Source organism: Eleutherodactylus coqui, chromosome 6 (assembly GCF_035609145.1).
Source record: "Eleutherodactylus coqui strain aEleCoq1 chromosome 6, aEleCoq1.hap1, whole genome shotgun sequence".
NCBI classification, from domain to species: domain Eukaryota; kingdom Metazoa; phylum Chordata; class Amphibia; order Anura; family Eleutherodactylidae; genus Eleutherodactylus; species Eleutherodactylus coqui.
The window spans coordinates 242,152,774-242,169,408 of NC_089842.1; the positions used below are offsets into that span (position 1 = coordinate 242,152,774).

A 16,635-nucleotide genomic window follows, 5' to 3' on the forward strand; every position below is an offset into this window, starting at 1 on the left:
ATGTAAAGGTGGCTCTGGACAGAACCCAGGTGGCACCAGAGGGGAGAACATGTGAGATGGAGACCTCTTTAGCCTCTGACTCACAAAGCTTCCATCCCTGCAGTGAATTATACTGTAAAAAGCTCAGAGCGCCGGTTTCATAAAACGAAATGTGAAACAAACCTAATTTTCAATTATCCGTCTGACGTCTGTGACGCACAATCCCATAACCCCTATTTTATGAGTACAACAGTAGACTGGATACATGGATTGAACATAGTTTATAAGATCGGCGTAGGACATGGTTACTGATACATGACAGAGAGGTAAGTATCCTGTATTGTATGGCTGAGCTGTCACATCATTGGGAAGCTGGCGAGGTTGGCGATGCCACAGGCGTTGTTCTTTTCTCGGGCCATAAGGATGTAGCCTTTCCTGCCCCATTGTTCTCCCCAACTAGAAGAAAAAAGATCAATGCCATCACTTTGTCACATGAATACAGATGAGCGTGATGACAATGCTGCATGAATCTCCATGATGCATACTATGGTAGTCTCAGAAATAGAAGTACCTCCATTACATTCTTATACTATGTGATGTGGCCATGACAGTCAGACAGTATCTCAAAACTGGGCAATGCTGCAAGAGGGACAACCTAAGACCATGATGGCTGCCCCATCACTGAATACATACAATACTGTGCAAAAGTTTTTGGCAGGAGTGGAAAAGTTGCTGCAAAGTAAGAAGGATTTCAGAAATAGAAGTAACTAAACAAAAGAGAAATATAAAAACCCCATCAGTATTTGGTGCGACGCCCGTCACCTTTACAACAGCATCAGTTCTTCTAGGGACACTTGTACAAAGTCAGGGATTTTGTAGGATTATAGTCAGGTGTGTGATTAACCAATTACACCAAACAGAAGATAATGATCATCATTTTCATATGTAGGTTGAAACAGTCATTAACTGAAACAGAAACAGCTGTGTAGGAGGCTTGGGACAGAAACAGCTGTGTAGGAGGCTTGGGACAGAAACAGCTGTGTAGGAGGCTTGGGACAGAAACAGCTGTGTAGGAGGCTTGGGACAGAAACAGCTGTGTAGGAGGCTTGGGACAGAAACAGCTGTGTAGGAGGGTTAAAGGTTTTTCTAGGGAGAATGCTATTGATGACTTTTCCTCAGGATAGGTCATCAATAGTTCATTGGGTGGGGTCTGTCACTTGGGACCCCTACCGATCAGCTGAACGGTTTTATACTGTCAGCGCTGCAAATACAGAGGTCAGAGCGGAAGTCTCTGCGCTGACCTTTGTGTAGTGGCCAGTGCTTGTAACTGCAGGCACGGCACACGTTGATTTCAATGAGAGTTGTGCCTGCAGTTACATGCACCGGCCACTACACAGAGATCGGTATGAAGACTTCCGCTCTGACCTCTGTGTATTTGTGGCACTGACAGCATGCGCTCGCTCAGCTGATCAGTTAGAGTCCTGAGCGACGGACCCCACCCAATCAACTATTCATGACCTATCCTGAGGATAGGTCATCAATAGTATTTTTCATGAAAAACCCCTTTAAAACTGATTGAAGAACAGCCCAACTCTACTACAAAGGTGAAGTTCTGGAAGACAGTTTCAAGTTACAGGTCATACACCATAGCCATTAGCACAGCAACAAGGCACAAAGTAGTTATACTGCATCATCAAAGTGTCTCCCATGCACAGATTTACAAAAGCAGAGCGGGGTTACAAGATGTGAGGTTCAAGCTCTTTAGAAGAAGCAAAAAGAAACGTGGTGAGTCAAGGAAACTTAGTGCAGCTGAAGAAAGACCCATCATGCTTACCTCCCATGGAAATTGGAAGAGGTCCGGCAGTGCCATCAGCTCAAAACTAGCAGAAACAGGTGGGACCCAGGTCCACCTATCTACTGTTTGGAGAAGTCTGACCAGAAATAGTCTTCATGGAAGAATTGCATCCAAAAAGCCAGACCTTCCATGTAGAAACAAGGTCAAGTGACTGAACTATGCACAAAAACATAGGAACGAGAGTGCAGAAAAATTACAGCAGGTGATCTGGAGTCAAGATGTGAAATATTTGGCTGCAACAGAAGGTAGTTTGTTCTCTGAAAGGCTGGAAATCAGGACAATAATGAGTGTCTACAGGCAGCGGTGAAGCATGGTGGAGAGCGGTACAATAATGAGTGTCTGCAGGCAGCAATGAAGCAAAGTGGAGAGCGGTACAATAATGAGTGTCTGCAGGCAGCAGTGAAGCATGGTGGAGAGCAGTACAATAATGAGTGTCTGCAGGCAGCAGTGAAGCATGGTGGAGAGCAGTACAATAATGAGTGCTGCAGGCAGCAGTGAAGCAAGGTGGAGGGCAGCACAATACTGAGTGTCTGCCGTCAGCAGTGAAGCATGGTGGAGAGCAGTACAATAACGAGTGTCTGCAGGCAGCAGTGAAGCATGGTGGAGAGTGGTACAATAATGAGTGCTGCAGGCAGCAGTGAAGCATGGTGGAGAGCAGTACAATAATGTGTCTGCAGGCAGCAGTGAAGCATGGTGGAGAGCAGTACAATAATGAGTGTCTCCCGTCAGCAGTGAAGCATGGTGGAGAGCAGTACAATAACGAGTGTCTGCAGGCAGCAGTGAAGCATAGTGGAGAGCAGTACAATAATGTGTCTGCAGGCAGCAGTGAAGCATGGTGGAGAGCAGTACAATAATGAGTGTCTGCAGGCAGCAGTGAAGCATGGTGGAGAGCAGTACAATAATGAGTGTCTGCAGGCAGCAGTGAAGCATGATGGAGAGCAGTACAATAATGAGTGTCTGCAGGCAGCAGTGAAGCATGGTGGAGAGCAGTACAATAATGAGTGTCTGCAGGCAGCAGTGAAGCATGGTGGAGAGCAGTACAATAATGAGTGTCTGCAGGCAGCAGTGAAGCATGGTGGAGAGCAGTACAATAATGAGTGTCTGCAGGCAGCAGTGAAGCATGGTGGAGAGCAGTACAATAATGAGTGTCTGCAGGCAGCAGTGAAGCATGCTGTACCTAGAAGAACTGATGCTGTTGTGAAGGTAAAGGGTAGTCATACCAAATATTGATGGGATTTACATTTCTAAGTCACTTTGCATTTTGTTAATTGACAAAATAAACTAGTAACACTTCTATTTGTGAAGCATTCTTACTCTACAGCATTTTTTCACACCTGCTTAAATCCTTTGCACAGCGCTATATATTCCTTAATTGAACCCTTTCTTGTATATTAGACATTAGTACATCAGCAATTCCCTAAGAAACCTTTGCTATTAGGGCTGTGTCTGTCAACAAGCTTGCCAACTGTTTCAATTGAGATTTAGCAGAAGAGTGAGTGCAGCTCCGAACTATAATACAGGATGTAACTCAGGATCAGTACAGGATAAGTAATGTATGTACACAGTGACTCCACCAGCAGAATAGTGAGTGCAGCTCTGGAGTATAATACAGGATGTAACTCAGGAGCAGTACAGGATAAGTAATGTATGTACACAGTGACTCCACCAGCAGAATAGTGAGTGCAGCTCTGGAGTATAATACAGGATGTAACTCAGGAGCAGTACAGGATAAGTAATGTATGTACACAGTGACTCCACCAGCAGGATAGCGAGTGCAGCTCTGGAGTATAATACAGGATGTAACTCAGGAGCAGTACAGGATAAGTAATGCATGTACACAGTGACTCCACCAGCAGAATAGTGAGTGCAGCTCTGGGGTATAATACAGGATGTAACTCAGGATCAGTACAGGATAAGTAATGTATGTACACAGTGACTCCACCAGCAGAATAGTGAGTGCAGCTCTGGAGTATAATACAGGATGTAACTCAGGATCAGTACAGGATAAGTAATGTATGTACACAGTGACTCCACCAGCAGAATAGTGAGTGCAGCTCTGGAGTATAATACAGGATGTAACTCAGGAGCAGTACAGGATAAGTAATGTATGTACACAGTGACTCCACCAGCAGAATAGTGAGTGCAGCTCTGGAGTATAATACAGGATGTAACTCAGGATCAGTACATGATAAGTAATGTATGTACGCAGTGACCCCATCAGCAGAATAGTGAGTGCAGCTCTGGAGTATAATACAGGACGAAACTCAGGATCAGTACATGATAAGTAATGTATGTACGCAGTGACCCCACCAGCAGAATAGTGAGTGCAGCTCTGCAGTATAATACAGGATGTAACTCAGGGTCAGTACAGGATAAGTAATGTATGTACACAATGACTCCACCAGCAGAATAGTGAGTGCAGCTCTGGAGTATAATACAGGATGTAACTCAGGAGCAGTACAGGATAAGTAATGTATGTACACAGTGACTCCACCAGCAGAATAGTGAGTGCAGCTCTGGAGTATAATACAGGATGTAACTCAGGAGCAGTACAGGATAAGTAATGTATGTAAACAGTGACTCCGGCAGCAGAATAGTGAGTGCAGCTCTGGAGTATAATACAGGATGTAACTCAGGAGCAGTACAGGATAAGTAATGTATGTACACAGTAACTCCACCAGCAGAATAGTGAGTGCAGCTCTGGAGTATAATACAGGATGTAACTCAGGATCAGTACAGGATACGAAATGTATGTACACAGTGACTCCACCAGCAGAATAGTGAGTGCAGCTCTGCATGAAAAATATATGTTATAAGCTTAATTGACAAACTGATGTAGAGGTAGCCATGCTGTAATATGGAAAATACACTTTAAAGTGCAGTAGTTCCTATTAATGATCATTGGGAGATATCATACAGTACTAACATTACAACGCTATATCTGGTCTTGGAATTAAAGTGTAGGGGCTTCTAGAATTGCTATTTGCAGATTCTACTACTTTACAATAACATCTTTGTAATATTCATTCCATGAGAAGACTATTACGTACCTGTTTTTGATAATCCAGTGCTTTGTGCCCTTTATGTTTCCATAACCGACAGCCAGGACAGCATGGTTAATGCCTTCAGGGTCACAGTTAGCATCATAATAGACTCCTAAGAAATAATACAAATATAAAGTATATACTGTATATCGTTACAGGTAGTAAGATCTCAGGCTCTAATCTATCCATCGATAATTGATTGATAAGACTTTCCGCCGTCATTGACTATTACTATCAGCCAACATTAGTAGCAATCTCCTTCTTGCTCTGAAATTAGATAGATAATAATAATAATAATAATCTTTATTTGTATAGCGCCAACTTATTCTGCAGCGCTTAGATAGATAGATATGAGATAGATAGATAGATAGATAGATAGATAGATAGATAGATAGATAGGAGATAGAAAGATAGGAGATAGATAGATGGATAGATAGATAGATAGATAGATAGATAGGAGATAGATAGATAGATAGATAGATAGATAGATAGATAGATAGATAGATAGATATGAGATAGATAGATAGATAGATAGATAGATAGGAGATAGATAGGAGATAGATAGATACATAGATAGATAGAAGATAGATAGATAGATAGATAGATAGATATGAGATAGATAGATAGATAGATAGATAGATAGATAGATAGATAGATAGATAGATAGATAGATAGATAGATAGGAGATAGATAGGAGATAGATAGATAGATAGATAGATAGATAGGAGATAGATAGATACATAGATATGAGATAGATAGATAGAGAGATAGATATGAGATAGATAGATAGATAGATAGATAGATAGATAGATAGATAGATAGATAGGAGATAGATAGGAGATAGATAGGAGATAGATAGGACATAGATAGATACATAGATAGATAGAAGATAGATAGATAGATAGATAGATAGATAGGAGATAGATAGAAGATAGATAGATAGATAGATATGAGATAGATAGATAGATAGATAGATAGATAGATAGATAGGAGATAGATAGGAGATAGATAGATAGATAGATAGATAGATAGATAGATAGATAGATAGGAGATAGATAGATACATAGATATGAGATAGATAGATAGAGAGATAGATATGAGATAGATAGGAGATAGATAGATAGATAGATAGATAGATAGAGAGATAGATAGATATGAGACAGATAGATAGGAGCTAGATAGATAGGAGCTAGATAGATAGATAGATAGATAGATAGATAGATAGATAGATAGATAGATAGGAGACAGATAGATATGAGATAGATAGATAGATAGATAGATAGATAAATAGATAGATGTGAGATAGATAGATGGATAGATAGATAGAGAGATAGATAGATATGAGACAGATAGATAGGAGATAGATAGATAGGAGTTAAATAGATAGATAGATAGATAGATAGATAAATAGATAGATAGATAGATAGATACATAGTAACATAGTATGTAAGGCCGAATGAAGACATTGTCCATCTAGTCCAGCCTGTCTATCCTACTGTGTTGATCCAGAGGAAGGCAAAAAACCCCAAGGCCAGAAGCCAATTAGCCCTTTTGGGGGAAAAATTCCTTCCCGACTCCCTAATGGCAATCAGACTGTTCCCTGGATCAACCCCTAATAGTTCCTACCTGCCTGATAGGTAGGTAGATAGATAGATAGATAGATAGATAGATAGATAGATAGATAGATAGATAGATAGATATGAGATAGATAGATAGATATGAGATAGATAGATAGATATGAGATAGATAGATAGATAGATAGATAGATATGAGATAGATAGATAGATAGATAGATATGAGATAGATAGATATTAGATAGATAGATGTCAACATCGTTACCTACTTATGTCGATCCTTCTTACCTTTACTGTAGAAGTGGAAGGAGGCAAGACTGGCATCGATACTGACTGCCACAGGACCAACCTGGGCCACCGCCCGTTTCAGGGCCTTCTCGTCTCCTGTGGGTATCTCTTTGAAGCCCTTGCAGTCCGCGGCTCTTCCCGAAGGGTTGTACAGGCAGCCTTCATCCTGGTAGAAGTAAAACTCGTTAAACTCATTGACACCGCCATTGTTCTCAAAGGAATTTTACAGCTTCTTACTTGCTATTACGTGCAACAAGAACGGCAGGCACTTGATTTGGTCACCTAAAGGCATCAGATGGCATATTATCAGATTGGTTCCAGTAGCCAAATCAAGAGTCTTGTTCTTGGCACACAGAATGGCATGCACAAAGAAATCCGATTAGTTGCTCTTACAAAAAGCTCCACTTTTCCTCTGCACATGTTTGGAGAATATCTACCCTTAGTGAAGCCGTTGACTGGATCTTCGAGCTCACCTGACCAATGTATGGATAGATAGCATCGGAGTCTATGCCATGATTATCCCTCACGTAGCCAAATGCATTGGTCATGTATCCTCCCTGACAACCGTAGTTGTCTGTATCACAGTCCACCAGGTTCTGAGGGCTGAGAGACACCAGCTTTCCTGTCTTCTTCATGAGTTGACCCTCAAGCGCTCCTACTGAACTGAAAGCCCAGCAGGATCCACAAGCACCCTGCAGGAAAAAGAATACAGTGGATGTAAGTAATATGGAAGATGGGGGCGCAGCAAGGCTGAGCATGCTTCCTGGACTTATATTGATTGGTTGAGGGGATAACATAAAATGCCATTTATTAGGTATGTAAGAGGCAGAATAGGTGCAGAATTCGAGAAAAGGAAGCTGCCATTGATGAGAAGAAGGTGCTTCGGGACAACAGAGAGATGGCCTGAGGGGACTGAGGAAGGTGCTGCCTTGGTTTATGGAGGAGCGGGATCGCCAGTTGCCCGCCGAGAATGGCACAGAGTAGCACTCCTAACTCCAGCCCACACTCCAGTATTGTCTGGGTCAGTAGTAGTGGCAGCTTCCACACAATGAATCCGTAAGTGAGGCCAGCCTCATAAGTGACCCCGAGTGTGCACACCAAAGGAAGGGGTGAATATAGTTAGCTAGCCTGCTGCAGGGGGCAAAAAGTGACCTGAGAGAGTCGGACTCTAGCCAAGTGACTGGGATATTATACAATGGTGTATCCAAGGAGCTCATGTCCAATGTTGGGCAAAGAGGGGTAGCAACGCAGGATTCGGGACAAGATGCAATAGATGGAGTAACCAAAGCGTACATTATTTATTTAAACACAAAATTAGAAACAATCAATAATAATGATAATAAAGATAATTAGACTGCCCAAACCCACTGGTGGTTTATTCTGAAACACTGTGGTATGTGTGTATATATATATATATATATATATATATATATATATATATATATATATATATATACAAGTCTCACTTCTGGTATTGCACTTGTCTCCTGAATTTGCCCTGATGGCCTTGTCTCCCTTCCTCCTGCTCAACCACACTTTTTCTGTAGACTCCCATGGAAGTAAATAGGAGTGGTGTAAACAGGGTAACATAGCGAGCCCCACGGATTCTGCATCTCAGAAAATACGGAAACAGTGGAGCTCGCTGTGCTGCTCATTAACTGCAGTCACTTCTATAGCAGATACAGAAACAGCACAGAAAATCCACTTTGGCTGTTCTTGTGATCTTGGCCTTTGGTGCCCATGTACAGCTGATCTGTATGTCCATCTCAGCCATGTTTTTCTGGAATGGGAGCACCCCTTAAAATTAGGAGATCCCATCTAAAAGGAACCTGGTGGCATTTATTCCAGTTCTCCTTCTTTAGATGAAAAGATAACAATCTCTGCGTTGTACTACATATAATGTAATTGGATGCACTGATGACATTTTTACCTGATTTTGTACTGGGGTCACATAACCCTTCTTCCTGTAGTCTATGTACTTTGGGATTCGGGCTTTCCAGTCCGCTTCATACGTGTGATTAGAATGACGATTGGACGGAACCCTTAATCCAGTCATCGTGTGAACAATCTCTTCACTGGTCTATCATTGAAACAGAATTATATAGATTAAATATAAAAAGGTTCAGATTCTATCTATCTATCTATGTCATATCTATCTATCTATCTATCTATCTATCTATCTATCTATCTATCTATCTATCTATCTATCTATCTCTCTATCTATCTCATATCTATCTCATATCTATCTATCTATCTATCTATCTCCTATCTATCTATCTATCTATCTATCTATCTATCTATCTATCTATCTATCTCATATCTATCTATCTATCTATCTATCTATCTATCTATCTATCTCTCTATCTATCTCATATCTATCTCATATCTATCTATCTATCTATCTATCTCCTATCTATCTATCTATCTATCTATCTATCTATCTATCTATCTATCTATCTATCTATCTCATATCTATCTATCTATCTCCTATCTATCTATCTCCTATCTATCTATCTATCTCCTATCTATCTATCTATCTATCTATCTATCTATCTATCTATCTATCTCCTATCTATCTATCTCCTATCTATCTATCTATCTATCTATCTATCCCATATCTATCTATCTATCTATCTATCTATCTATCTATCTATCTATCTATCTCCTATCTATCTATCTCTCTATCTATCTCCTATCTATCTATCTGTTTATCTATCTATCTCCTATCTGTCTATCTATCTATCTCCTATCTATCTATCTATCTCATATCTATCTATCTATCTATCTAACTATCTCCTATCTATCTATCTATCTATCTATCTGTCATCTATCTATCTGTTATCTATCTATCTATCTATCTCCTATCTATCTGTTATCTATCTATCTCCTATCTATCTGTTATCTATCTATCTATCTATCTATCTATCTATCTATCTATCTGTTATCTATCTCATATCTATCTATCTATCTCATATCTATCTATCTATCTCCTATCTATCTCCTATCTATCTATCTCCTATCTATCTATCTCCTGTCTATCTATCTCTCTATCTCCTGTCTATCTATCTCCTGTCTATCTATCTCCTGTCTATCCCATATCTATCTATCTCCTATCTATCTATCTATCTATCTATCTATCTATCTATCTATCTATCTATCTGTTATCTATCTATCTCCTATCTATCTATCTATCTATCCCATATCTATCTATCTATCTATCTATCTATCTCCTATCTATCTATCTCTCTATCTATCTCCTATCTATCTATCTGTTTATCTATCTATCTCCTATCTATCTATCTCCTATCTGTCTATCTATCTATCTCCTATCTATCTCTCTATCTATCTCATATCTATCTATCTATCTAACTATCTCCTATCTATCTATCTATCTATCTATCTATCTCCTATCTATCTATCTATCTATCTATCTATCTATCTATCTATCTATCTATCTATCTGTCATCTATCTATCTGTTATCTATCTATCTATCTATCTCCTATCTATCTGTTATCTATCTATCTCCTATCTATCTGTTATCTATCTATCTATCTATCTATCTATCTATCTATCTGTTATCTATCTCATATCTATCTATCTCATATCTATCTATCTATCTCCTATCTATCTCCTATCTATCTATCTCCTATCTATCTATCTCCTGTCTATCTATCTCTCTATCTCCTGTCTATCTATCTCCTGTCTATCTATCTCCTGTCTATCCCATATCTATCTATCTCCTATCTATCTATCCATCTATCTATCTATCTATCTATCTATCTATCTATCTATCTATCTAACTATCTATCTATCTCCTATCTATCTATCTATCTATATCTATCTATCTCCTATCTATCTATCTATCTATCTATCTATCTCCTATCTATCTGTTATCTATCTACTATCTATCTACTATCTATCTGTTATCTATCTATCTATCTATCTCATATCTATCTATCTATCTATCTATCTATCTATCTATCTATCTATCTCCTATCTATCTATCTCATATCTATCTATCTATCTATCTATCTCCTATCTATCTATCTATCATATATCTATCTATCTCCTATCTATCTATCTATCTATCTATCTATCTATCTATCTATCTATCTATCTATCTCCTATCTATCTATCTATCTATCTCCTATCTATCTATCTCATATCTATCTAATTATCTATCTATCTCATATCTATCTATCTATCTATCTATCTATCTATCTATCTATCTATCTATCTATCTCATATCTATCTATCTCCTATCTATCTCATATCTATCTATCTATCTATCTATCTATCTATCTATCTATCTATCTATCTATCTATCTATCTATCTATCTATCTATCTATCTATCTATCTCATATCTATCTATCTCATATCTATCTACGTTCATGCCATCCTCAGTGGAAGCCAGCTGTGACTGACAGCCAGCATAACGCTGCAACAAGAATCACCGAGAGCACCGATCTGTGCTATTACCTCCTCTATGCAGCAATCTATGTTGATTGTGGTCTGTATGAAGTCCCCCAATGAATAAAAATAGTACCAATAAAAACTATCCCTCACCTCACATAAACGAGCCCTCATACAATGTCCATGAGAAAAGAAAACAGTTACAGCTTTGGAAGAGTGGAAATGAAAATCCCCCAACTTTTTATGTACTTATAGGGATTGTCCAGTTGTTTAGTATTGATAGCCTACATGTGGAATAGACCATCAGCAAGGCTCCAATCTTGTTCACATGCGCGAACGAGCTGGTGATCTTCTCACTAGGTCGTCTACGCTCGTGCAGCCTGTTTAGACAGGCAGATTCATTGGGGTCTAAAAGCACTTTTAGTCAGCAAAGATCTGTTTCCCGTGATCCTCGCTGATTAGCTGTTCACCAGACCAAAGCTCTTGTGTACTGAGCTGATTTCTGCAGGAAGCGGACAGCTCCATTCTCATTGCAGTGGCCAGGCTGGGTATTGCAGGCAAAGTTCCCATTGAAGTAAATGGGAACTTTTCCTGTAATACCAAGCCTGGCCACTGCAATGAGAATGTAGCTGTCTGCTTCCTGCAGAAATTAGCTCTGTGCACAAAGCACACCAGCCTGGCGAACAGCTGATCACTAAGGGTCCCAGGTGGCAACTGTACAACCTGTTTAAGTACCAAACTAGACCGCCTCCTTAAGGGGTTAGAGTACCCCATGAATAATATTTTTATACCTGTTCATATCCATACATGGTACAATAAATGCTGCATGTTCTGTACCTTGGGTTCTATTCTCAACATGGTTATCTGAAAGGATGACTAAATGCTGATGCCGTACATGGAGTCACATGACGTCTCTCACCATGTCTCCCAGATGGTTCATGGCCAGATCATACGTGTGCTTCCCCTCAGAATACTCTTTGTTGTGGTTGCTGATGAACTTCACATTTTTTCCCCAGATGTGACGCCTCCTAATCTCATCCAGCTGAAGACAGGAATAAACACACAAGAAAGTTGGTGAAGAAAGTGCAGGCCGAGCAATCTGGCAGCAGGGTGGTATCTAGCATTACCAGAGACCCGTTGCCAGGTTCATGCTGCCCAAACCCCGGCAAACATGAACCCAGTATGGTCTGCCATGTATTATGTCTCATTGGTATGGTATTTTGGTTTGGCTTTCAATTCCCAGCCATTGTTATAAAGCTTGTATAAAGAGTCTAACATTGACTTGCAGGAACACTGCATTCCAATAGATGGCGCTGCAGAGGTAGTGTTCCATCTCCCTGATTTGCATATTACCCAGAGGAGCATGAATGGCCTTATAAGTCTCCTCACTCACCTTCTAGGTGTCTCCCTAAGGAGAGAAATTAGCGTTCCTGAGCCATGTCTCATTCTGAAATGCTGCTGTGTTTCACAATGAACATAGTTTGAAGACGCTGTACAAATGGAGCTCTGCGTTTTGGGGTGAGCACCGCTCCGGCGTCTCCCCGCCTGCATCATTTAGAGTGACAGCTGCAGCATTTCAGAATAGGACTTACAGAGGTGCATTAACACGTTCCCTTTAAAGGGGTTTTCCAGGCTGCCAGTGCTGGGATACACCAGGGTCGGAGCGGAAGCCACTGCTCCGACCCCTGTGTAGTGGCCGGCGCTTGTAATTGCAAGCACAGATCTCATTGAGATCAAGGAGAACTGCGCTTGCAATTACGAGTGCCAGCTACTACACAGAGGTCAGAGCAACGGCTTTGGCCGACTGCACATGACCGGGTCGGGTTATGCATGTGGGAACCCGCAGCGGAATCTGTCCCTGTGCCGGCTGGTGACCCCGTGTACCTGTCATTCTTCCTCGTTTTCTGTACTGCGAATGGTCTGTGCGGCGAGCCATCGGACCTGCACAGTACCGATTTTTCCTACGTTGTCGCTATGCGATGATGTGGAATCTGCAACCTTTCTGCAATGTCAATTGGGGAAGAGCCGTGGGTCAGACAGCTTCCAATGACTACAATGTAAGCTGTCCGCGCAGAATCCGCTTGAACATAGAAAATGCCGCTCGCGGAAAATTGCAATTGGTTTCCGCTCGTGTGCATGCTATGAGGGGTATTTGCTGTGGAATCCGGAAGCGGATGCCCATTTCGGATTCCGCAGTGCAAATATTCCCATGTGCAGCCGGCCTTCCCCTTCAACCCCGCTGTACTCCGGCACTGACAGCACTTGCTGCCTGGAAAACTCCTTTAAAGTATTCATCACATCAGCCAACTTGGAGAAGGGATCCCCAACTTGAGCAATAAGAAAAGAGAAAACTGTGGTTAAAGGGATTGTCCAGAATTCGTAAAACATGGCGGCTTTCTTCCAGAAATAGTGCGACACCTGTCCACGAGTTTTACCTGAAATTGCAGCCATTAAAGCGAATACGACTGCCATGTGATACTGTGTGTGGACAGGGGTGTCCTAGTTTGTAGAAGGAAGCAGCCATATTTTCTAATTCTGGACAACCCCTTAAAGTGACCCTCTGGATTCATGAAAACAATTCTGTCCCTAGACTGGAGGGGGCGGTGTACAATAACTGCACTTGTTCTTCTCTGCCATCTTTCCTATCCCCCAGTTACGGGTTCCATTATTGGCCTTCCAAGATGACACAATTTTTAGACTACCTACTGGCTACTGTGCATTGGTAGTGTTAGATTACTAATACACTATACCTGATTGGCCAGAGGGACTCACGTGACAAGTACTGGCCAATCAAAGAGCAGTGTGCAGTAGATAGTTAGAAAATTGCTGCAGCCATCTTGAATGTGTAGATTCACATGTGGCGGATTTCTTACAGAAATTTCTACAACCATCCGATTTATCTGAACGAGGCTTCCAGAACTTCACTCAAATGCTGCAGAAATCCACATATATGGAACCTTTCATACGGCCCAAAATTTACAAGATGCCTGCGGAATTTGATGCGGAATTGAAATGGGTTTAATCCTTTGCAATCCAATTTTGGATTCAGGGTTTCCTAGGGTGCTTTCTCTTTCTGCCAATAAACAATGGCGCCATCTGCTGGCTAGAGCCAGTACTGCAGTATGGGACATGCTGGAGAGGCCCCTAATAACAGAGCGGCCAGTAATTTACAGTAAGAATACCCTGCCGGACGTCTTCTGACATCGAAGCTGTACAGCCTTAAATCAGAATGTCTTGAGACGTCAGACAGTGGATTGGAAAGGGTTAAAACCTGCCTGAAATTCTGCATCAAAATCTGCTGAGAATGGGTGAGCAGTCTGGCAGCGGTCCTCCCGCATCTCCTCTCAGACCTGCAGAACCTCACCCTACATGGCAGCACAGAGGGGCACTTACCTGTCCATTATACTGCTTGCTGTGGGTCTTCTTCCACAGCTCCCACTCTGAGTCCAGGATCTCATCTCCATAAAGACTGGACCTCACTAATGGCAGCACCACAGCTAGAAGACCCAACCAGAACATTGCGGGAGCTGAAGGAAGCAATAATAACATATAAGGGGGAATCCAAGTGTGGAAGGCTCTGTTCACATCTACGTCGGAGGCTGTCAAAGGTGTCATTATATAAGCATTGAAAACACCAATATACAAGATAACCAACACATATGAACCATTGAGACGTGTCGGGAGCGACAGAGTAATAGTGCCCCCGTTACTGGCTCCAATAGTAATAGTGCCCCCGTTACTGACTCCAATAGTAATAGTGCCCCCGTTACTGACTCCAATAGTAATAGTGCCCCCGTTACTGGCTCCAATAGTAATAGTGCCCCCGTTACTGGCTCCAATAGTAATAGTGCCCCCGTTACTGACTCCAATAGTAATAGTGCCCCCGTTACTGACTCCAATAGTAATAGTGCCCCCGTTACTGACTCCAATAGTAATAGTGCCCCCGTTACTGGCTCCAATAGTAATAGTGCCCCCGTTACTGACTCCAATAGTAATAGTGCCCCCGTTACTGGCTCCAATAGTAATAGTGCCCCCGTTACTGACTCCAATAGTAATAGTGCCCCCGTTACTGACTCCAATAGTAATAGTGCCCCCGTTACTGACTCCAATAGTAATAGTGCCCCCATTACTGGCTCCAATAGTAATAGTGCCCCCATTACTGGCTCCAATAGTAATAGTGCCCCCGTTACTGGCTCCAATAGTAATAGTGCCCCCGTTACTGACTCCAATAGTACTAGTGACGCCTTTAATGGATGCAGGGATAATAATGACTCGGTTAGTGGTCCAAGTAGTAATAATGCCACCAGTAGTGACTCCCATAATTGCCTGTTTAGTTATAGTGGTCCTGTTAGTGACCCAAGCAATAATAGTGCCCCCACTATTAGCCCCAATAGTAACAGAGACTCCCTTAATGGCCCCACTAATAATAGTGACTGTTAGTAGTCCCAGTAGTCAGAGTGGCTCCTTTTAGACACAATGAGTTTGAGCGATAATCATTGTGTCTGGCTGCGCTGACATCCTGCAGGTTTCGTTAAGCCGTCGCTCATCGTTGTCTTTCAGCGTGCTGATGAGCCTTATCAGGGATTCACAGCGGGTACAGCTGATACATTGTTTCATCCCGCTCCCTGATGACAGGCTGGTATGAGGAGCAGAGCGGTCCAGCTGCGTTCTCCATACCCCGCTCGGAGCGCTCGGCTGTATAACAGCTGGGCACTCCATGGGGGAACAGCTGGATGCTGAAGACAATCACCAGCCGGGTGTGAACCCTAGCGCAGCCACCTGTGATGTCCTGTAGACTGCCGCCTGAGGCAGCAGACTCTGGTCGCCTCATGATGGGGGTGTCCTACCCTCACTCTTATTATTAGTTCAATACCGTATAGAGTATCTCATTCTGTCCGTTCATGTACTCTCTGAATATATTTGTGCTATATAAATAAAGATCATTATTGGCAGTGCCGTTGTTGGGCGCCCCTGGTGTACGTTGTGTGACGGACCCATCACAGTGTTACGGCTTCTATCAAAGGTGTGACTTGAAGCTTCTGGGCCCCAATGCAATACCTGTAGCAGGGTCCCCAACTATAACACTTTAGGCTTCCTATATGGAGAAGAGAGGCCTGATGGGGGCCCCCTAAGGCTCCTGAGCCCGTGTGCCCCCGCATCCCCTATAGTTACGCCAGTGGCTTCCATTATAAATGTAAAACTACAATACAGATATGAACAGCCTCGGGTGAGTCATTATTGTTACTTACGCTTTGGACGTCTTGTTGGATGGCTTGCTTTCAGGCTCGAGGACTATTTGTGCCTGCTGTCCAGCCTTTTATATAGTCCTGTATGGGGAAGTTTTAGTGGAAAACATTGATACAGGAGAACTCAAGTTTGCTGACTCAGCCTAATGAGACACCGTCTCTTCTAGCATGAAATGCTAATTATTATAGGACTGGGGTAATAAAAGCATAAAGCCCCATTTACACGGGACGATA

General features: G+C 41.9%; 1 protein-coding gene across 2 annotated transcripts; it reads right to left on the reverse strand.

Annotated features, from left to right (window-relative positions):
• Nucleotides 1-273: 273 nt before the first annotated feature.
• Nucleotides 274-16,432, reverse strand: CTSK (cathepsin K). Of its 2 annotated transcripts, none has more exons than XM_066605948.1 (8): nucleotides 16,405-16,432; nucleotides 14,549-14,682; nucleotides 12,075-12,197; nucleotides 8,671-8,820; nucleotides 7,214-7,432; nucleotides 6,741-6,906; nucleotides 4,885-4,990; nucleotides 274-435 (listed from the first exon to the last, which is right to left on the reverse strand). In XM_066605948.1, exons 2-8 carry the CDS (start codon nucleotides 14,672-14,674, stop codon nucleotides 336-338), a joined length of 990 nt encoding a protein of 329 aa, XP_066462045.1. In that variant the 5' UTR covers nucleotides 14,675-14,682; nucleotides 16,405-16,432; the 3' UTR covers nucleotides 274-335. The 2 variants fall into 2 exon arrangements, with proteins under 2 accessions (XP_066462045.1, XP_066462044.1); XM_066605947.1 differs by having other exon boundaries at nucleotides 7,178-7,432.
• Between the last annotated feature and the right edge of the window lie 203 nt (nucleotides 16,433-16,635).